The 22,859-nt window shown below is 50.2% G+C and overlaps 1 protein-coding gene and 1 pseudogene across 2 annotated transcripts; one reads left to right on the top strand and one right to left on the bottom strand.

Annotated features, from left to right (window-relative positions):
* The first annotated feature begins 291 nt into the window (after positions 1–291).
* On the top strand, positions 292–22,028 carry COX4I2 (cytochrome c oxidase subunit 4I2). Its single transcript, XM_081011660.1, has 5 exons — positions 292–475; positions 7,908–8,004; positions 13,721–13,882; positions 15,470–15,601; positions 21,453–22,028. Exons 2-5 carry the CDS (start codon positions 7,908–7,910, stop codon positions 21,587–21,589), a joined length of 528 nt encoding a protein of 175 aa, XP_080867786.1. The 5' UTR covers positions 292–475; the 3' UTR covers positions 21,590–22,028.
* LOC308480228 (elongin-C pseudogene) lies at positions 6,577–7,128 on the bottom strand (annotated as a pseudogene). Its single transcript has one exon. The product of its transcript is annotated as an elongin-C pseudogene (transcript).
* Positions 22,029–22,859: the final 831 nt, after the last annotated feature.

The raw sequence follows: 22,859 nt of genomic DNA, 5'->3' as shown, positions 1-22,859 counted from the left end.
AATGGAGCCTGGGGAAAAACCCTCTCTCCAGCTCTCCCCCTCCTTCTCCAAATGCTGCAAGGACTCTTAGCTTGGAGTGTGCAGCCGTGTTTGTGTACAGGAAGGGGTGGGGGGTGACTGGCCGGCCTCTGGCCTCTGTCCAAGTCCTGCTTTCTGCTCTCCTTGCTCCTCCTAACCGGCCGCCCTTGCAAATTCTCTATACTGGGGGGGAGTGTCTGCAGATGAGGAGCCCCCCTGTTGTCCTCCTCCTCTCCTGGAGCCAGGGGGCTGCAGAGGGGAAGGGGCCGGCCAGCCAGTGGCCTGGTACATCCCTCCATCTGCCTGCCTGCCTGCGCCGGGGTCTGTTCTATAATAAGAGTCTTTGGCAGCTGTTTTGTGCCTTGGCTGCTTGCCAGCCTCCCGGCAGTTGCACTTGGAGAAAGCCTGTTGCCTCCATTTCCCACCTCGTCCGCTCCAGCTCCTTGCTTGTCCCACGGTGAGTACCCTCCCGCTCGCCCTCCTCCAAGCTCTACCAGGGGCACAACGGCCTGGCTAGGCTAGGTAGGTGCTGGCACCTCTGAACCACCAGGCTGGGAGAACTGCCTTCCTGCTCGGCTCCCCGGCACATAACGGGAAAGTCCGCTTGCCATCCGACTCTGGGGAGGCAGATTTGCCCCCTCAATGCCTCCTCTGCCCCAGATTTCTGCCCGCCGGGCCCAAGGTTTGGGCACTGCGCTCCCTCGACGCATTTTCCCTTCTGCGTCTCTTGTTTCCTTTCGCCTTGGAAACTTTCTTTGCTCTCCTCCAGGCCGTGAATGGAGGAGGCCAGAATTTCTCCGGGAACAAAGTAACTTTGTAAGAGTTTGGCGTTACAAGGCAAAGCTTGGCTTCCATTCTCCTCCTCCAGCAATGCCAGGGCAACTCTCCTTCTCGTGCCCCCCACGAGTTTCCGCTTGGATCCCCAAAATGTCAAACAGATGGATCCTATCCCTGCTTTAAAAACTGTCTGGAATCCTCCAGAGCAGAAGAAAGCCTCCTCCACAGTGCCCAGCAAGAGATTTGGGGTATCTGTTGCCCAGTGCCAGGGCCACCCTGAACCCTCTCTCTGCCTCGAGTGCCTTTCTCCGTGTCTAGAGGTCAGACAGGACGGGTCCTCCTCAGCGGCCACCTTCTCTGGTGGCTGCCGGCCAGGACCAGGGGCTGCTGGGATGCTGGAGGGCCGGCGTGTGTGTGCCAGGCCACTTTCACTCCTGCTGGCCGAGCTACTGCAGGTGTGGCCAGAGAAAGGCGGCTTCAGGTGTTTAGGATAGCCAGATCTCTAGGCCTCTGGCACCGAGGAAGCTGCCATTGGGTGGACCATTTATTCTGCCACCCTCTCTCCCTTCCACCCACCCACTGCCGGTCTGATTTCGGAGACAGGGCTTGTATCTCGGGCAGCTGACACCCTCCAGGCGGCGACAGAAGCTGGGTGGAAAGAGGGCTGTGGTGTGACTTGCAGGATTAGAGATTCTTGACCTATCCAGGGCTGCACACACACAGTGCATTTAAAGCATGTGACTTCCCCCCCTGGGAACTTTAGTTTGTAAAAGAGGCTGGGAACTGGAGCTCTGTAAGGGGTGCGCTGTGGGTTAAACCACAGAGCCTAGGGCTTGCCAATCAGAAGGTCGGCGGTTCGAACCCCCACGACGGGGTGAGCTCTCGCTGCTCGGTCCCTGCTCCTGCCCACCTAGCAGTTCGAAAGCACATCAAAGTGCAAGTAGATAAATAGGTACCGCTCCGGCGGGAAGGTAAACGGCGTTTCCATGCGCTGCTCTGGTTCACCAGAAGCGGCTTAGTCATGCTGGCCACATGACCCAGAAGCTGCACGCCGGCTCCCTCAGCCAGTAAAGCGAGATGAGCGCCGCAACCCAGAGTCGGCCACGACTGGACCTAACGGTCAGGGGTCCCTTTACCTTTAAGGGGTGAACTATAGTTCCAAGGATTCTTAGGACGTCCAGAGGTTGGGCTACACGAGAACGGGGCCCTTTCAGTGGTGGCTCCCCGCTTGTGGAATGCTCTCTCCAGAAAGGCTCACCTGGCGCCGTCATTACATATCTTTAGGCACCAGGCAAAAGGAACCCTTTTTTGTCTTTGGATTGGCTTGGGATGTTTTAATGTTATCAGGGCCATCTTTACCCGAGGGTGCAAGGGGTGCAGGGCACCTGGGTGCTGAATTCTGGGGGGCGCCTGGCATCCGCCGCTGAAGCCTCCTAAGCTCTTAACTATCTACCTGTTATGAAATAATAAATAATTTTGATCAAGCTAGAAAAACAAAATACGTAGGTATTACCGAAATGTATACCTACTGTTTCACTAAAGGACTTTTGACTTTGTGCGCTCATTTACCAAAGATGTGCCGGTGTTTGTCATTCACAACGGTGGCACTTGTCATTCTCAACGGTGCCATGCATGCAAAATTAACTAAATTTGGGGGCGCTGGGTGGTTCTTTGCACCCCAGCGGCACATATGCTAAAGACAGCCCTTAATGTTGTTTAGAAAAACAGAAAAGATTTTGCCATTTAGATTTTTTGAGGCTGGTTTTAATGTACGCATGAGAAATTGTAAGTCGCTTGGAGCTGCCGTGGCAAAAAAGCAACAAAGAAATTTAATAAATATTAATAACAATTGATTGTGATGATGATGATGATGATGATGGAGTGGCAATGTGCTTTAAATGTGCTTTGAAGGTTTGGTGTGCACATAGCCCTGGATAGGTTAAGGTCCCCTGATCGAATGAGGCTTTTAAATATTAGAAAATTCATGCATGGAGGAGGAGAGGGCTATCGAAGGCTACCAGCCATGACAGCTCTGCTCTGCTCCACAGTTGGAGGCAGCAGTACTTCTGAATACCAGTTGCTGGAAACTGCATATACAGTGGTACCTCTAGATACGAATGGGATCCACTCTGGAGCCCCGTTCGCATCTAGAAGCAAACGTAACTAGCAATGGCACGCCTGCGCATGCACGAGTCGGTTTTCGCCGCTTCTGCGCATGCGCGTGACATCATTTTGAGCGTCTGCGCATGCGCAAGTGGCGAAAACCAGAAGTAATGTGCTCCGTTACTTCCGGGTTGCCGTGGAGCGCAACTTGAATGCGCTCAACCCAAAGCGCATTCACCCCGAGGTATGACTGCACCATATTTTTCACTCCATAAGACGCATTTGACCATAAGACGCACCTAGTTTTTAGAGGAGTAATAATAATAATAATAATAATAATAATAATAATAATTTATTATTTATACCCCACCCATCTGGCTGGGTTTCCCCAGCCACTCTGGGCGGCTTCCAAAAGAATATTAAAATACTGTGATACATCAAACATTAAAAGCTTCCCTAAACAGGGCTGCCTTCAGATGTCTTCTAAAAGTCTGGTAGTTGTTGTTCTTTTTGACATCTGGTGGGAGGGCGTTCAACAGGGAGGGCGCCACTACCGAGAAGGCCCTCTGCCTGGTTCCCTGTAACTTGGCTTCTCTCAGTGAGGCAACCGCCAGAAGGCCCTCGGAGCTGGACCTCAGTGTCTGGGTAGAACGATGGGGGTGGAGACGCTCCTTCAGGTATACTGGACCGAGGCCGTTTAGGGCTTTAAAGGTCAGCACCAACACTTTGAATTGTGCTCGGAAACGTACTGGGAGCCAATGTAGGTCTTTCAAGACCGGTGTTATATGGTCTCGGCGGCCGCTCCCAGTAACCAGTCTGGCTGCTGCGTTCTGGATTAGTTGTAGTTTCTGGGTCACCTTCAAAGGTAGCCCCACGTAGAGCGCATTGCAGTAGTCCGAGCGGGAGATAACCAGAGCATGCACCACTCTGGCGAGGCAGTCCGCAGGCAGATAGGGTCTCATCCTGCGTCCCAGATGCAGCTGGTACACAGCTGCCCTGGACACGGATTTAACCTGTGCCTCCATGGACAGCTGTGAGTCCAAAATGACTCCCAGGCTGCGCACCTGGTCCTTCAGGGGCACAGTTACCCCATTCAGGACCAGGGAATCCTCCACACCTGCCCGCCTCCTGTCCCCCAAGAACAGTACTTCTGTCTTGTCAGGATTCAACCTCAATCTGTTAGCCGCCATCCAACCTCCAACCGCCTCCAGACACTCACACAGGACCTTCACCGCCTTCACTGGTTCTGATTTGAAAGAGAGGTAGAGCTGGGTATCATCTGCATACTGATGAACACCCAGCCCAAACCCCCTGATGATCTCTCCCAGCGGCTGCATGTAGATGTTGAAAAGCATGGGGGAGAGGACAGAACCCTGAGGCACCCCACAAGTGAGAGCCCAGGGGTCTGAACACTCATCCCCCACCACCACTTTCTGAACAGGGCCCAGGAGGAAGGAGCGGAACCACTTTATGACAGTGCCCCCAGCTCCCAGCCCCTCAAGACGGTCCAGAAGGATGTTATGGTCGAAGGTATCAAACGCCGCTGAGAGATCCAGCAGAACTCAGAAACAGCTCTCACCTTTGTCCCTAATCCGCCAGAGATCATCAACCAGTGCGACCAAGGCAGTTTCAGTCCCGTGATGAGGCCTGAATCCCAACTGGAAGGGATCCAAATGGTCTGCTTCTTCCAGGCGTGCCTGGAGTTGTTCAGCAACCACTCGCTCAATCACCTTGCCCAAGAATGGAAGATTTGAGACTGGGCGATAGTTGGCCATCGTGGCCGCATCTAAAGATGGTTTTTTAAGAAGCGGTTTAATAACCGCCTCTTTCAGTGGGTCTGGGAAGGCTCCCTCATGGAGGGAAGCATTCACCACCCCACGAAGCCCATCACCCAGCCCTTCCCGGCTAGCTTTTATAAGCCAGGATGGGCAAGGATCAAGGAGACAGGTGGTTGGTTTCACTCGTCCAAGCAGCCTGTCCACATCCTCGGAGGTAACAGATTGGAATTGATCCCACTCAATTTGACTAGACAGGACTCTAGCACTCTCCCGCCCTGGCCCTGCTCCCACGGTGGCGTCTACCTCTTCCCGAATCTGAGCGATTTTATCTGCAAAAAACTTTGCAAAATCATTGCAGGAGAACATGTGGCCCGTTTTTAGGAGGAAAACATTGTGTCTTATGGAGCAAAAAATATGGTAAGTGCTGGAGATGCAAAGAGGTTGAGAGAACGCTTTTTCATATGGGGTGGACTTGTAAAAGGGTAAGAGAGTATTGGGAAATGATCCATAATGAATTGGAAAAAAAATGTGTAAAACTACTTTCCAAATAAACTCAAGAGTCCGTTTTGTTGGGGATAATTCAGACTGAAATTCCCAGGCATCAAAAAAGGTTATGATGTATGCCACTCATATGTGCAGGGTATAAATAATAAATAATAAATATTATATGATCATCACCATCACCATCACCATCATCATCACTACTGCAGCCTGTGGTTTGTTAGCCCCAAAATGGAAAACGAGCGAGGTCCCAGCCAATGACGAGTGGCAACTTAAGCTGACAGAATATGTGCAGCTTGCAGACTTAACATATAGAATAAGAGAACAAGAAGAACATACGTTTAGAGAAGATTGGAAAACGTTTATTGAATATATGGGAAATAACTGTGTGCAACTGAAAACACTGGTAGTATTAAGATATATAAGTTATGATGGATGCAATAATGGAATACTGAATGGTATAGTTTCTGTAAAATATGCAGGGACTTATGATATGTAAAATGAACCGTGGAAAGAGAGAAAGGGAAGTCATTGATATATTAAGGATGTAAAAATGAGTACTTTAAATTGTGAAACAGAAAATTTAATAAACAAATTATATACAAAAAAGAGAAAGAAACTGCAGCAAGGGAGAAATGTTCTTGTGCCTGGATCCTGCTTGCAGGTTTCCCATAACAGGACCCTTTGAGAACAAGATACTAGCCAAGATGGGCTATTGGGCTAATCCAAAAGAGCCTCTTTCTTATATCCTTCTATTCACAACAACCCTCTTTCTACTCGGCCCCTAAGAAAGCAGCTTCTTCTTCTGCCATGTGGTGGATCTTGGAGGGTGTCGGAAGGGTGTCCCTCTGTCCAGGGCGTGATGCGCACCCCGCACGAGTGCTCCGCTTGGCCGACTTCCCACACATGTCTCTGGGCCCCCGGGTCCTGTGTCACAAAGCGCTGGACTTTGGAACGTAAAAAGTGCAATTCCCGGAAAGTCCACCTTGCCCCACATTCCGAGCCCAGACGCGGCCAGAAAGCTCACAAGCGGAGCAAAAGGCTTCTACTCTCTTGCTATTTATTCCCAGCATCCGGTCACCAGCGGTAGAGACCTCCTGAATATGGAGGTTCAGCTTTGCTGTCTTGTCCTTGCTTTGAAAAGTTTTGGAGTGTGAACCGTATCCAGACGACACGGTTACCAGTCCTTTCCACATATTTCTTCTTCTTCTTCTTCTTTTCTTCCCCCCACGAAATTAGCATGTTTATTTGTCAGTTGGTAAGAAGTCTGTTACTTATGTAAGCAGCCAAACAAAATCAGAGCATGAATGATTCCTATGCAAAATCACTGTGAGCAATAGCTTCTGCAGTGACCATTACACGTCTTAACCAAACATACAGAATATTGCCATATGAAAAAGTTACTACCTGAACTACATGCATTAAATATTGGGAGGAAAAAAGGTTTACATTTTTATTATAATTCACTTTAACAATCTAAGATGTTTGCGGCCATCAGCAGTTCCAGTGCAATTTCAGGTGCAATTGGAAATTCAGGGATCTCTGTAGGGCTGTTAGTGTAGCGAACCTTATAGGTGAAATACATGCATACTTTGGATAGGACGTGGGAAGGAATCTCTCTGAAATTCACTTCATTTGTTTAATTTTCTGCAAATTGTCCTGAACCATTCAACATAGCTTTTATTGTTCCCGATGTGAGTGCAGGCTCTCTTTTAACTATGAACTCATGGCCATCCGAGGATATCAATTTCACATACATAACATCAGGGCCTTCACAGCCCCCATATATCTTCTCTTCTCCATCCATCTCTTCTTATCAGATGCTTGGTTCTTTGCCCCTGGAGCCTTTGCAATAATATCTCTGCCCTGCCAGCGCCTGAAAGATATTCGCCGAGTAGCTTCTCAGGCCCCTCACGGTTCCAGCCGGGACAACCGCCCTCCCTCTGCCCAAAACCCTCCAGATATTTCTTCAGAACATAGATTTAATGTGCACGGGGGTGCGTGCGTGTGTGTGTCTCTCTCAGCCTAAACTACCTCACAGGGTTGTCGTGAACATAAAATGGGAAAGGGAGCACCACGTGCACCATCTGGAGCTCCTTGGAGGAAAAGGTGGGATAAGAATGTAAAAAAATCATAGAATTATAGAATCATAGAGTTGGAAGGGACCCAAGGGCCATCTAGTCCAACCCGCTGCAATCTCAGCTGGATGCATTGCTTGGGGGTTGGACTAGATGACCCCTGGTGTTCCCTTCCAACCCTAAAATTGTGTGATTCTGTGATTATTGCTCTGGTCACTGACTTATGTACACCACCCTGAGTGAGAAAAGGGTGGGATAAAAATATGATAAATCAATAAGCAATAAATTCCTTTTTTAAAAAAGGCCCTGGTGAAGACTTGACGTTTTCATCCCCAAAAAAGTTTTTGATTTGAGTTCCTACTGAAATGAGGCTGCATTTTAATGTTGCATTTTAATCTTGTTTTTAAGTTGTATTTCAGTCAATTGTTTCTATACCTGGTGTTAGCCGTCCTCAGCCCGGTCTTGGCTGGGGAGGGTGGGGTATAAATAAAATGTATTATTATTCTTATTAAAAATTATTTATGCTTTTCATTTTACAATGAACACAAAACATAAATTTGAATCCTTCCACATCGTATTTCGACTCCCCTCCCCCCTTTACTTCGGTTTCTTATACTTTTTTTTACTGTAATAAAATCCCTTGGCCTTGCAGATGCTGTCGCTGCCGTCCTTGCGGGTGGGCATCCTGACCGGAAGAAGGGTCCTGGCTGCTGCTGGTGTCCGAGCAGCCCATGGGCATGGCGGACATGGTAAGTGATGCTTCTGCCATCATCTCTTGCTCCCGTTGTCCTTTGGGGCGAGTGGTCCCCTTCTAAAGGGGGGGCATGGCTTGAGTTCTCTAACGGCTCTCAGCACCCAGAACAAACTTCAGTTCCCACGATTCCTTGGGGGAAGCCAGGACTGTTGAAAGTGGCGTTGTGTTGCTTTAGATGTATGAGGAAGATGTGGCCTACTTTTTAAGGTGCAGGTAAGGACGCGGGTGGCGCTGTGGGTTAAACCACAGAGCCTAGGACTTGCCGATCAGAAGGTCGGCGGTTCGAATCCCCGTGACGGGGTGAGCTCCCATTGCTCGGTCCTTGCTCCTGCCAACATATCAGTTCGAAAGCATGTCGAGGTGCAAATAGGTCGGCGGTTCGAATCCCCACGATGGGGTGAGCTCCCGTTGCTCAGTCCCTGCTCCTGCCAACCTAGCAGGGGTAGGTATGGTCAGGGGTCCCTTTACCTTATGTGTGTTGCCCAGCCCTCAGTGTTGTTAGTAGGGATGCGAGTGGCGCTGTGGTCTAAACCACTGAGCCTCTTGGGCTTGCCGATCAGAAGGTTGGCGGTTCGAATCCCCGCGATGGAGTGAGCTCCCATTGCTCTGTCTGGAATGCGGATCCTACCCAGGGCCGACCCGGGACATTTTGGCTGCTGAGGGAAACCACAAAACGATGTCCCTTTCGATCCCCATTGGAGACAGCTGCATATTCGTGCGTTGCACAGGGTTGGATGAGGGGGCTGGATCCCCAGGGACCTGTCCAAATCTTACCATCGTTATGCCCCATCGTTCTGCCCGGACACTGAGGTCCAGCTCCAAGGGCCTTCTGGCGGTTCCCTCGCTGTGAGAAGCCAAGTTACAGGGAACCAGGCAGAGGGCCTTCTCAGTGGTGGCACCCGCCCTGTGGAACACCCTTCCGGCAGCCCTGTTTAGGGAAGCTTTTAATGTTTAATAAGTTATTGTATTTTAATATTCTGTTGGAAGCCGCCCGGAGTGGCTAGGGAAACCCAGCCAGATGGGCGGGGTATAAATAATAAATTATTATTATTACTATCTATTATTCTATTATTCTAAACTACCCGGATGATCATTGGAGGCCCTTCTTTGTGTGCCTTCTCCATGAGAGGTCCAGAGGGTGGCAACATGACAACGGGCCTTTTCGTTGGAGGTTTTTAAGCAGAGATTGGATGGTCATCTTCCATGGATGCTTCAGCTGAGATCCCTGCATTGCAGCGGGGTTGGACTAGATGACCCTTAGAGGTCTCTTGCAACTCTACAATTCTATGGAGACTGCATTAAGCGTCCCAGTGTGACCCAGTTACAAAACCTTTGCAGCTTGTTGAACCCAAAAAAGGAGGTGGAAAAGAGGGAGTCAGCCTCAAGAGATCTTCCCTCCTTACAACTTGCACTTGAGAGCTAATCGCCGTAATGGCGAAAACAGTAACATTGCATTGACACAGTATAATTAAGGAAGCAAACTACACTGGTAATAATATATTTGGAAGAGCTGCAAAGACAACAGATAAAACACTGAAAATGCAGCAGCAACCCCACCATCAACCCCCCCCCCAAAAAAAACCTCCCCACAAGCAGCACATATAACTCACCAGCATTTTGCAAACAAAATTAGGGACGAGCTTTTGACACCCCTGTTTCCATAAAAAGGATCTCTGCTGAGGCCCCCCCAGAAAAAAATCATTACATATTGCGGAAGGCTGAACATGTAGCTTCTGGCTCTCGTTATATTTATTTACTCAGCAGTAGTAAATGCTGATTTCAAAGCCGAGGCGGTATGTTTGTTGAGTTAAAAATACACTAGAATACTAGTCATCCGACAATGGCTTATCAGCAGTTTGAATTGCAAGGTTCTGCAGGAATAATCAGATGCACAAATAGAGGCTGGGGGACGTCTGGTTTAGCGGTGCAGGTGAAAAGGATCTAGAGATCTTAGTAGACCAAAAGCTTAACATGAGTCTACAGCGTGATGCAACAGCAAATAAAGTGAGTGATATTCTAGGCTGCATCTACAGAAGTCTAGTGTTCAGATCAAGGGAACTCATTTTGTTGTTTAGTTGTTTAGTCGTGTCCGACTCTTTGTGACCCCATGGACCAGAGCACGCCAAGCACTCCTGTCTTCCACTGCCTCCCGCAGTTTGGTCAAACTCATGCTGGTAGCTTCGAGAACACTGTCCCACCATCTCGTCCTCTGTCATCCCCTTCTCCTTGTGCCCTCCATCTTTCCCAGCTCAGGGTCTTTTCCAGGGAGTCTTCTCTTCTAATGAGGGGGGCCAAAGTCTTGGAGCCTCAACTTCAGGTTCTGTCCTTCCAGTGAGCACTCAGGGCTGATTTCCTTCAGAATGGATAGGTTGGATCTTCTTGCAGTCCATGGGACTCTCAAGAGTCTCTCCAGCACCATAATTCAAAAGCATCAATTCTTCGGCGATTATCCTTCTTTATGGTCCAGCTCTCACTTCCATGCATCCCTACTGGGAAAACCATAGCTTTAACTAGACGGCCCTTTGTTGGCAAGGTGATGTCTCTGCTTTTTAAGATGCTGTCTAGGTTTGCCATTGCTTTTCTCCCAAGAAGCAGCCTTTTTTAATAGTCCTACTCTATTCTACCTTGGTCAGACCACACTGTCTGGAATACTGGAATACTGTGTCCAGTTCTGGGCATCACAATCTAAGAAGGAGGTTGACAAGCTGGAAGGTGTGCAGAGGAGGGCAACCAAGAGGGTTTTGGCAACCAAGCCTTATGAGGAGCAGGAGCAGTTGAGCACAGAGCTATTCCCCTATAGATTGATCTCCACCACAGACAGGCTAAGCGTCACCCATCAGATGGCCTGTGATATGGACAGAATTCTCCTACAGGGAATGTAGAATCCCCTCTGAGCAGTTTAACTCCAGGCTCAAAAGAATATAAGGCTTAAAAGCAATCCTGTTTTGAGCCTGCTGTCGCCGTAGGGATTGTGTTTTGATGACGTCTACGATGCTGTTTTTACTGCCGTTTATTTCATGGTAATATTTGGCTTGCTTGGGTTTCTACAAGCCTCCCTGAGTTTCATTTTATCAGAGAAAATGGTTACCTTGACATGTGCTCCTTGGAGATGATGGTGCAAAACATCTGGAGGGATGGTTTTGCACAAGGGAAAAGGGCAAAACACCTCTCTCTCTCTCTCTCTCTCTCTCTCTCTCTCTCTCTCTCTCTCCATGTGGCTCAAAGTTGTATAAAACCCAGTTCAATCCTCAGACAGTCATCTGCAGAGGGGCTGGTGGTCCCTAGCTTGGCCGTGTTGCCTGCTTTACAAACCTCTAATTTGAAGGGGTGTCAAGAGCAGGGGCGTAGGAAGGGCGTAGGGGGTGGGCTGCCCTGGGTGCCACTCGGGGGGGTTGACAAGATGCCCCCTGCCTCCCCCCAGCTGTAGAGCGGCCAAGGGCGCACGCAGTCTGTATGGGCACCGCTTGCACGGCATCCGTATGGGCTGCTTCTTGCACAGTGACCATACGGGCTGCCACGCATGCGCACTCCGTACGGGATGCCACACATGTGCAGTCCATACAGGATGCCGCATATGCGCACGTTGTAGAGGATGCCGCTCGTGCAACAGCCCGTACGGTTGCTGTGCAAGTGGCAGCCCATACGGTCACTGTGCGTACGCACGCCATACGGGATGACGCACATGCACAGTCTGTATGGACGTTGCGCGTGCATCACTGGGTGGTTCACCCCGCTCCGGGTGCCGGAGAGAGTTCCTCCGCCACTGGTCAATAGTTGTTGTTTAGTCGTTTAGTCGTGTCTGACTCTTTGTGACCCCTGGACCAGAGCACGCCAGGCACTCCTGTCTTCCACTGCCTCTCGCAGTTTGAGTTACAGATAGGTAGCCGTGTTGGTCTGCCATAGTCAAAATAAAAAAAATCCTTCCAGTAGCAACTTTAAGACCAACTAAGTTAGTTCTTGGTATGAGCTTTCGTGTGCAAGCACACTTCTTCAGATACACTGTGTATCTGAAGAAGTGTGCTTGCACACGAAAGCTCATACCAAGAACTAACTTAGTTGGTCTTAAAGGTGCTACTGGAAGGATTTTTTTATCTCGCAGTTTGGTCAGACTGATGTTTGTAGCTTCGAGAACACTGTCCAACCATCTCGTCCTCTGTCATCCCCTTCTCCTTGTGCTCTCCATCTTTCCCAACATCAGGGTCTTTTCCAGGGTGTCTTCTCTTCTCATGAGGTGGCCAAAGTATTGGAGCCTCAGCTTCAGGATCTGTCCTTCCAGTGAGCACTCAGGGCTGATTTCCTTCAGAATGATAGGTTTGATCTTCTGGTCAAGAGTACAGGTCCTCTATTTCAGAGGCTCCCACAGACCACTTGAAAGTGGCTGAGGGTCTTGGTTTTTCTGCCCATTGTAGCAATCATAATGTGCCAGGCTAGACGCAGCAGGCTTTTCAGTTGTAATCTTTATTGCTTCTTTTATTTCTTACATATATATTGCACACTGCTGTATTGCAATTTGCGTTCTATAGAATTAAAAATGCAGTACAATAAAAAATACATAAGAAATGGAGCCGTAAAAACACAATATAAATCAATTGGGTTCTTTGTTTATTTTGTTTCATAAACTTTATACACCGATCGATCGGTTTTATAAAAAACAACAACCCTGAAAGCAGTTTACAAAAAGATAATGCAAGAAAAAATGACAACCATACTGTAAAGCATACAAAAGTTAAAATACTAAAACAGATTAAAATTGCCTCAGCTTCCTAAATATCTGGCTTGTCTTGTCTAAGCAAGTATGTTGTTTGAAGCTCTCCCCTATGTATGTGAAAGCCCTGCCAGTACGATTGCGGTTTCAAGATAAAAGACCCCTGAGAAGGGGGACCTGCAGGGCTCTTGCAGGGGTTGCCTACCCAGAGTTTGCAGCACTCAGACAGCTGACTGGGCAGGTTGATGTGTCAGCTGGTCACAGCCTCCCCTGCTATTAGCCGAGATTCCAGCAATGCAGGGGGTTAGACTAGATGATCTCTGGGACCCATCCATCTCTACAATTTTGTGATTCTATGGTGAGACATATTGTACTATTTAAATGATAGGCAGTGCACAAATTAAAAGTGAAATAAAATGAAAAACATTTTAAATTTTTAATATTTTTTAAAATTCAGTGGTGTCAATATATTTAGTGTAAAAAATGGTAGAGATAAAGAACCCCTGGACGATTAAGTCCAGTCAAAGGTGACTATGGGGTTGTGGCACTCATCTCGCTTTCAGGCCGGCGTTTGTCCACAGAAAGCTTTCCGGGTCATGTGGCCAGCAGGACTAAACAGCTTCTGGTGCAATGGGACACCGTGACAGAAACCAGAGCGCACAGAAACGCCATTTACCTTCCCGCTGCCATGGTACCTATTTATCTGCTTGCACTGGCATGCTTTCAAACTGCTAGGTTGGCAGGAGCAGGGACAGATCAACGGGAGCTCACTCTGTCGCCGGGATTCGAACCACCGACCTTCTGATCGGCAAGCCCAAGAGGCTCAGCGGTTTAGACCACAGCGCCACCCGCATCCCTGTAATTAGTGTGTGCAATTTTAATGCAAAAATGGCAACTTTTTAGCTTGGAGGGGTGGGGAATGTATAAGTGGCCACCCTCATGGCTGGTGTGGGGATGTGCCCTAGCCATGCTCAGGTTCCTCTCTGCTGTTCCTCTTTCTCCCTAGTTGCAGCCCAAGAAGATCTCTCGGTGCCTATGTATTACGACAAGCGCAGCTACCCGCTCCCAGACATCCCCTTCTGCAAGGAGCTGGACACTTCCCAGAAGGCCCTCAAGGAGAAAGAGAAAGGATCCTGGAAGCAGCTGAGCAATGAGGAGAAAGTGGCCCGTACGTAGCAACAGACTGGCCTATCCAGGGATGACCTGCTGGGCTGGAGGAACTTGGGCATCCCCACAGGGCCAGGACGATGTTTTGTGGGCAGCCTCTGTAGGGTCAAGGCACACTAGACAGACAAGATAGAGGCTGCACCCTAAGTTGCCAGCCTTTGGGGATGTGGGAGTAATTTAACTCCCATTTAAAGGTGAATCACACTTTCTGCCATAAAGGGAGATACGGCCACCCGTGGAAATTCACACTTACCTGAATTTTGCAATGCAACACTTACCTGAATTTTGCAATGCAACACTTACCTGAATTTTGCAATGCAATTCTCCAAAGGTATTGTTCTGCTTTCCTTTGGACCACTTCAGCAAGGCCAAGAGGGGGTGGTCTTGTGGTCTGGGCAGCCCAGGACCTCCACACCCCAGGGAGGTCACTCCAGCGCTGCTTATGCAGCGGTTTGACTTCACCCTCGGAGGCACACTCCATTGTCTCTCGGGACAGATGGGTGCCCACTATATTCTCCAGCCATGCCACATGTATAAAAATGCATCCATAAGGGGGAAAGTGAGTGCATTAATGAAAGTTAACATACAAAATGCATCTTATCTGGAGCAATTGCTCACAAAAATGTGCGAGTGAGCAAAAATTGCGAACGAAAATTTGGGGAGCATGTGCTCTAAAGTGCTGAAGAATTTTCATCAGCATGAAAGGAGAGCTTTTAAGCCAGTGAGAATAAGTTTTCTCACCCTGAGATATTACTCAGAGCCAATTAGAGGGAAAGGAGGTGAGTTGGCCACTGAAGATGGGCTCCTGGGGTTACTCTGGAGAAGGTTTGCAGGAAGGACACCAAGGAGTTGTTGTTCTGCCTGCTCCAAAGCTAAGCGTTTAGGAACACTGAAAAGACAAAGCACTTCATTTTCAAGAGAATGGAGGGCATGTTCTGTTATGTATAAATGTACCTTCAGGGAAAACACACCTTAAGGCGCTCCAAAATATTAGAGCACTCCAAATCATTTGCAGAAAACAGATCTAGCTGGAAGCATCCCTCAGAGATCTGATTCAATTGTTGCACCGCATCTCTTAATTCTTATTACAGTGGTACCTCGGGTTACAAACTTAATTCGTTCTGGAGGTCTGTTCTTAACTCAAAACCGTTCTTAACCTGAGGTGCACTTTCACTAATGGGGCCTCCCGCTGCCGCCGGCACACGATTTCCGTTCTTATCCTTGGACAAAGTTTGTAACCTGAGGTACCACTTCCAGGTTAGCGGAGTTTGTAACCTGCAGTGTTTTATAACCTGAGGGGTTTGTAACCCAAGGTACCACCGTATTGTATAATGATAGGATTGTTGCATCATCTTAGAAGGGGGCATGGCTGTGATGTTCACGAAGGCGTCCCTGCACGTCTGAATTTTCTGTTCCGCTCCTGCCTGGAGCTGCCATCTTTGCCTGCCCATCACACCTGCATGGGAGACAGGGAACAGCCAGGGCACCCCTGCCAATCATCCGGAGGGTCAGGCAAGTGAAGGCACAGAGAGCCTGAGCAGGGGAGGTGGGTGGTGTGGATCCTGACCCTGCTGTGCTTGCCTTGCAGTGTACCGGCTCAAGTTCCACCAGAGCTATGCAGAGATGAACAGGCCCTCCAGCGAGTGGAAGACGGTCCTTGGAGGAATTTTCTTTTTCATCGGCTTCACGGGATTCATTGTCTGGTGGCAACGGGTCCATGGTACGGAAGTGGGAAGAGGAGAAGGAGGAGGAGGATGGGTGGCTGTGGTGTGGATGAGAATCCCAGTGGTGTTTACAGAGCTCCCACCCTTTCCTGGGCATCTGTGAGTCTTCCAAGGCAGGCAGAAATACAACCGGTGCTGCCTCCTCCAACAGCCGCATTGCTGGGCCAGATGGTGGCTTCACCTGTGGAATTTTGCTCCTACGCACAACTGCTGAAAGCACAGAGCCTCACCTGTGCTGGGGGAAGTACTTTGAATTTAGGGGGTTTTTTGTTTCCAAAGCCACCATATGCTGAGGCAAATCATGGGCTCATCTACCCAAGAGGGCTGGAAGCCTCTCTCACAGGGAAGGACCATAGTTTGAGCATCCGCCTTGCATGACAAAGGCCCCAGGTTCAACCCCCAACATCTCTGGGTAGGGCTGCGGACGCCCCTGCCTGAAATGCTGCAGAGCTGCTGCCAGCCAGAGTTGACAGCACTGAGCTAGGTAGAACAATGGCAGACTCAGTATAAGCTAGCTGGTTGTGTTCCTGTGTAAAAATAGCCTAACTCGGAAGGCGCTGGACTCTTTGTTGTTGTTGTTTAGTCATATCCGACTCTTCGTGACCCCCTGGACCAGAGCACGCCAGGCACTTCTGTCTTCCACTGCCTCCCGCAGCTTGGTCAAACTCATCCTGGTAGCTTTGAGAACACTGTCCAACCATCTCGTCTTCTGTCATCCCCTTCTCCTTGTGCCCTCCATCTTTCCCAACATCAGGGTCTTTTCCAGGGAGTCTTCTCTTCTCATGAGGTGGCCAAAGTCTTGGAGCCTCAGCTTCAGGATCTGTCCTTCCAGTGAGCACTCAGGGCTGATTTCCTTCAGAATGAAGAGGTTTGATCTTCTTGCAGTCCATGGGACTCTCAACTGTCTCCTCCAGCACCAGAATTCAAAAGTATCAATTCTTCGGCCATCAGCCTTCTTTACGGTCCAGCTCTCACTTCCATACATCACTACTGGGAAATCTATAGCTTTAACTATACGGCCCTTTGTTGGCAAGGTGATGTCTCTGCTTTTTAAGATGCTGTCTAGGTTTGTCATTGCTTTTCTCCCGAGAAGCAGGCGTCTTTTAATTTCGTGGCTGCTGTCACCATCTGCAGTGATCATGGAGCCCAAGAAGGTAAAATCTCTCACTGCCTCTATTTCTTCCCCTTCTAGTTGCCAGGAGGTGATGGGCCCAGTGGCCATAATCTAAAGAGATTCTAAATAAGAGTTTGGATGGCTGCCTGCCAATAATTCTTGTGATTCCAGCATTGCAGGGAGTTAGACTAGATGACACGTGGGGTCCCTTCCAACTCTACCATCTTTGATTCTGGGATTCTACTCTGCCTGGCAGCAATTCTCCACCCTAGAGGGCTTTCCCCACGGGAGATGCTAACGATTGAACCATGGGCCTCTGGCATGCAATACATCAACTTTACCACTGAGCTACGCAGCCCCTCCCCAAATTGAAGCCCAAGGTAGACATCTCACTTGGAGCAGCACCTATCCAGATTCCCCTCCCAGGCAAAGATTCCTTGTACAGGACCTCTTTCCTCCTTTGTGTCTGAACCAGACTGGATTTATCTGTCTCGGTAAGTGAGGCATCGGTGGAAATCCAGCCAATTTGGCTGCTTGAATCCTTCCTTCCCTCCCTTTCTTCTTTTTACCATTCTTGATGGATGATTTCTCCAGGCTGCCTCAATGCTTCCCCTTCGTTTAGTCTGGCTTGTGCTCCCACTGCCCGGCTGCAGACGTAGGCTGTGCTAAGACATAATGGCTTGGGAAAAGAGGTCTTGAGGCAGGCAGCCTTCGCTCCTGGTTCACACTGCCCATGATTCTGTAAATGCCATTTCCCCACTTAGGCCAAATCTACGCATGAAGCAGAATGAGGTCAGAATTAGGTGGGTCAATTAGACTGGGCCGCTTCAGATTGCTAGCGGAGGATAATACATCTGAACGCTCATGGGTGTTGAACCAAGCAGAAATGTAGCACACCAGGGAAAGAAAACCAGTAGAAAACCAGCGTATCACTGGAACCTGTCTTGATGTGCTGGATTTCCAAGTACAGGCAGATTACTATTATTTTACATTTATAACGGAGCATTCAAAAACAGGGTTCCAACCTTTGCAGCTTGAAGTGGAGCAGTGCATCTGGCCAAGGCAAGACTCCACGGCTTCATTCTGCTCTATTGAACATTCAGCCTCCACCGACTTAAGTGTGTCAGAGAGTGGGTGGATGCGTAAATTAAAAAGCCTCAAGCTTTCCTTTCTACGGATAATCCGAGCTGCCCTCTTCTGAACCATTCCCAGCTCTGCACAATCCTTTGAGAGACGGGACAACCAGAGCTCTCCTGCTTGCCTGGAGTTTACCAGAAGCGAACCTACCATAAATGTAGCCTGGATGTGGGGAGTTGTGATTTCTTAAGAACGTAAGAAGAGGGTCTGGTGGATCAGGCCAATTGGCCCATCTAGTCCACCATCCTCTTCTCACAGTGGCCCACCAGACGCTTGTGGAATCTTCTTCCATTGTTCAGCTTCACTACTGACTCCGACAGGCCTGAGCATTTAGAAGATCGCTTTGCCCCCATGTCAGGCACTGTGCTGGTCCCGTGGGTTACCCGAGAGGCGAGGTCCAAGTCCGGTCCGGGGTCAGAGGTGCAACATGGAGGCAGTCCGTAGTAGCTGGAGCTGGGTGCAGGGCAGGGAGTCCGGTGAAGTCAGGAACAGGCTTGCAAGCAGGGAGCCAGGGCAGGTCGGGAGCTCAGGCACGAAAGCAGGACAGGGTTCAGGCAGGAACTAGCAACCAACAATGTTGCTCCCGCAACTTGGGACTGGGGCTGGCCGGCTTTTATCTGCCCCGAGGCATAGGGCGGCCCCGAACTTCTGGTGACTAGCCTCTCCTGGCCTGGAGGCGAGCACCTCCTGCGGGTTCCCTCCGCCTCTCTGCCCTGAGCCGCTGCAACTCCGGAGGCTGGAGGGTTACCGGACCCAGAGGCAACCTCCTCTTCCCCTGACGGGGCTGAGAGTGGAGCACCTGCAGGCAATGGGTCCTCCATCACCTCAGGAGCCAGAGCAGACTCAGCTGACGCCTGCACCTGAGGATCCAGCACAGGTGAGGACCCTTCAGGCTCATGCCCCAGCCCCGGCTCAGCTGGTTCTGGAGGCGGGGAATCCTGTGCAGGCTGGGATCCCTCAGGTTCAGCATCCGAGTCCGAATCCCAGGCCATCACAGGCACAAAAGCAAACAACTTGGAAGGTGTCTGCTTCAAGCCTTGCATCCACGGCTGGGAAATGGCCTGCCTAAATCAGCCCTGAAAAAGCTTTTTGGTTTCTGCAGCGTTCCTGCTGCTGGAAGATGCTTTCCAGCAGAGGGAGCACATGCTTCTCCTAGCTGCGCACCCCAGCCATTCCCCAGGCCAGGCCTCTCTGCCCACAGCTGATGTTCCTGGACCATTGGGGAGTAAACAACCCACAGCCGGCCATGTCTGCCCTGCGCTCCTGGAAATCAGGGTGGGGAGGAACAAAGGGGCCGCTGTTTTCCTCGCACTGGTCTGATGCCCATGGAGCTGTTTTCCTGGATTTGCAATAACAGCCCATCTGCCAAGTGAGGGGTGTGGAATGGCGGGGGGTGGCGGGCTCGGAAAGGAGGAGAAAGGCCAGTTCTGTTGCCTGCCTTTGCAGCAACAGCAGCTCTGGGCTGTTCCCCTTCACGGGGCTCGCCTGGTGCGTAGAAAACCCGCAGGGATGGTGGGGCCCAGTTTATGTGCGCAGCCCAGCGGCAAAGGGCGAGGAAATTAGCGCACCCACTTTCTCACTCTGCGTGCTGTGCTGGAGGTTGCAGAAGAGGACTTCACCCCAGGCAGAATTCAGTTTGTTTGGATGCAGAATTGCATTTTATTTTTTTTAAGCGCACCTAGAAAGCTAAGGGTGGCCCAGTCACTTGCCACAGATTCTCACAGGGCAGGCAAAAAGAAAAAGAAAAAAGGATGTTGCAGAGCTGGAGAAGGGGAATGGATGGAGCAGTTCCCCTGTAGGAACGTAAGAGGAGCCTATTAGACCAGGCCAGTGGCCCGCCTGGTTCAGCATCCTGTTCTCAGTGGCCAAACAGATTCTTGTAGGCACAACAGCATCTCTTCCCTCCTGTGGTTCCCAGGAAGGAACCTGCTTTTTAGTTCAGAGAAAAGGCAGGTGAAAGGGCTCATGATAGGTAAAGGTAAAGTGACCCCTGACGGCGCTCATCTCGCTTTATTGGCCGAGGGAGCCGACGTACAGCTTCCGGGTCATGTGGCCAGCATGACTAAGCCGCTTCTGGCGAACCAGAGCAGCGCACGGAAATGCCGTTTACCTTCCCGCTGGAACGGTACCTATTTATCTACTTGCACTTTGATGTTCTTTCAAACTGCTAGGTTGGCAGGAGCAGGGGCCGAGCAACAGCTCACCCCGTCGCGGGGATTTGAACCACCAACCTTCTGATCGGCAAGTCCTAGGCTCTGTGGCTTAACCCACAGCGCCACCCAGAGAAAGGTTTTTTCCTCCCTCTCTCATAACTCTAGAACTCGGGGACATTCCACGGAGCTGAATGCTGGAAGGTGGTCTGATAGCGCCAAGGTCACAGGTTTGATCCTCGTATGCGACAGCGGCATATTCCTGCATTGCAGGGGGTCAGACTAGATGATCCCGGGGTTCCTTCCTATTCTATACTTCTAGGATTCTGATTCTATGCAGGACAGATAAAAAGACTTCACGCAGCACAGTTAAAACTCTGATAGTGACGGCCGCCAAGTTGGATGGCTTTGAAAGAGGATTAGACAAATTCATGGAGGAGCTACTAACCATGACGGCTATGCACCTCCGTTATTGGAAGATGCAGGCCTCTTGCTGGGAGTCAGAAGTGAGGAGGCGGCTGTGATATTCGAGTCCTTCCCATAGGCATCTCCTGAGCTGCTTTGCGAAAGATGTTGCTGCACTAGGTGGGCCTTTGACCTGATCCAGATGCAGCGCTCTGTTTGTGTTGAAAGAAATCTTAGCAGACATGCATTTCACTCCATTAGCCAGTTGATTAAACCTGAAAACTTGTCCTGCAAAGCACAAATACTAACAGAATTGTAGAGTCGGAAGGGACTCCACGAGCCATCTAGTCCACCCCCTGCAAGAATCCCTGACAGATGGCCATCTTGTTTAAAAACCTCAGATGGAATGGCTTTGCTTTTTGTTAAGGTGTGGCTGGGTCTTAAGAGGATTTGTCTTAAAACAGGCTAAGATGGCACCCACAAGCTGCAGGTTTTAGAGGTACTTACAGGATACTTACCAATTAAAGCTTCCATCCTACACATCCTTATCCCTTGAACTCTCTGGGACTGACATCTGAGCAGGGATGTGGTCCAGGTTGTAGCCAACTAGGAACTTTGCTGTGCTCTATTCTGCGTTCCCAAGGCAGGGTGTGTGTTTGTGTGTTTGGGCCCCCGTCCACTTTTTGGTCTTACATATGGAGTAGCAACCATACACCGGGGTGGGAACCTATAGACCAGCGGTTCTCAACCAGTGGGTCCCCAGATGTTGTTGGACTACACGTCCCATCATCTCTCACTGTTGACCATGCTGGCTGGGTCTGATGGGAGTTGGAGTCCAGCCATATCTGGAGGGCCACAGCTTCCAGTCACCCCCCCTCAAAGAAACAAACTACTTATTGTCTTTCTACCCCTAGACCACCCTGGAACAGGATTTGGGAGGCATCAAGGGTCTCCTAACCAGTGCGGGAGAACCTTCCCTGTGACCTGCTTATGATCTTTCTGTTGCCCTCCTCACTCGGCCTTCCCCCGTTGCCTTGACAGTGTTCCCCCCGAAGCCGCACACCTTGACCGACGAGTGGAAGGCCAAGCAAATCAAGCGCATGCTGGACATGCGCATCAACCCTGTGGACGGCTTCTCCTCCAAGTGGGACTACGACAAGAACGAGTGGAAGAAGTAGAGCGCGGAAGCGGAAGTCGGGGAGAGGCAGCCGCGGATCCTGCACGTTCAAGGCAGAATTGACCGCCCCGAGGGTGGCAGCTGGGGTGACGCCTCCCACACTGCCCATGCCCCTACCAGCCCCCTTTGGATCACCTCCCCATGGCCCAAGCCTTCCCAAATCCACCCAATGTGCCTTTGCCTTCCTGGAGCTGCAGGAGGTTGGGCATGTTCACCAGCCGTCTCTGTTCCACTGGAGAGACTGGCCCAGCCTCTGCCAACCTGGTGCCCTCTGGCTGTTCTGGACTACAGCCCCCGGCAGCCCTTGCCAGCACAGCCAAGGTCAGCAGGTCAGCCGAGACTGGATTGGACCCAAGCCTCTTTGCGTGGCCTTTCCAGCGGCTCCTCTTAAGCAGCCTTGCTCTTTCCCTCCATACAATAAAACACTACGTTGTACATCAGGCTGTGATTTGCATCTCTCTTGGGTAGCCATAGGTAAGAGGAAAGGGGGAACCACCTGGGGTTCTGGCAGGATTGTCACTGCCTTTGGTCAATGGATGCAAAGCTGCCTTATCCCGACTCAGTCCTTGCAGCTTCCAGCAACTTTGGATCCAAAAAGAATCCCCCGCTCCTCTTAGGAGCTCAAGTCGCTGGAAGCACCAGGGATCACATATCAACAGTCTGCTGGATCAGGCCAATGGCCCATCTAGTCCAGCATCCTGGTCTCACAGTGGCCAACCAGAGGTGTGTGGGAAACCCAAAAGCAGGATTTGAGCACAAGAACATCTTCCCTTCCTGTGGTTTCCAGCAACTGGTATCCAGAAGCACTGATATCTCCAACTGAGAATAACCATCATGGCCAGTAGCCTTCAATAGGCCTCCTTGTCTAATCCTCTTTTAAAGCTACCCACGCTAGTGGCTGTGGCCAGGGCTGCCTCCTGTGGGAGAGAGTTCCAAGGTCTGCACAGTCCTAAGTACGCGACTGTGCATTACTGCTGGTTTAAAGGTAAAGGGACCCCTGACCATTAGGTCCAGTCGTGGCCGACTCTGGGGTTGCGGCGCTCATCTCGCATTCTTGGCCGAGGGAGCCGGGGTACAGCTTCCGGGTCATGTGGCCAGCATGACTATCCGATCGGCAAATCCTAGGCTCTGTGGTTTAACCCACAGCGTCACCCGCGTCCCTACTGCTGGTTTAGATGGCCTTTTTTCTGATCCAGGTTACTCCTGACCATGAAAGGCAAGACAGTCTTGCCAGGTTCGAAAAGCTTGCTCATGCTCCCCCTTAAAGAGCA

The sequence above is a fragment of the Podarcis pityusensis genome (assembly GCF_964106645.2).
Source record: "Podarcis pityusensis genome assembly, chromosome: 6".
Classification (NCBI taxonomy): Eukaryota; Metazoa; Chordata; class Lepidosauria; order Squamata; family Lacertidae; genus Podarcis; species Podarcis pityusensis.
This window is presented reverse-complemented; position numbering and strand designations above follow the sequence as displayed.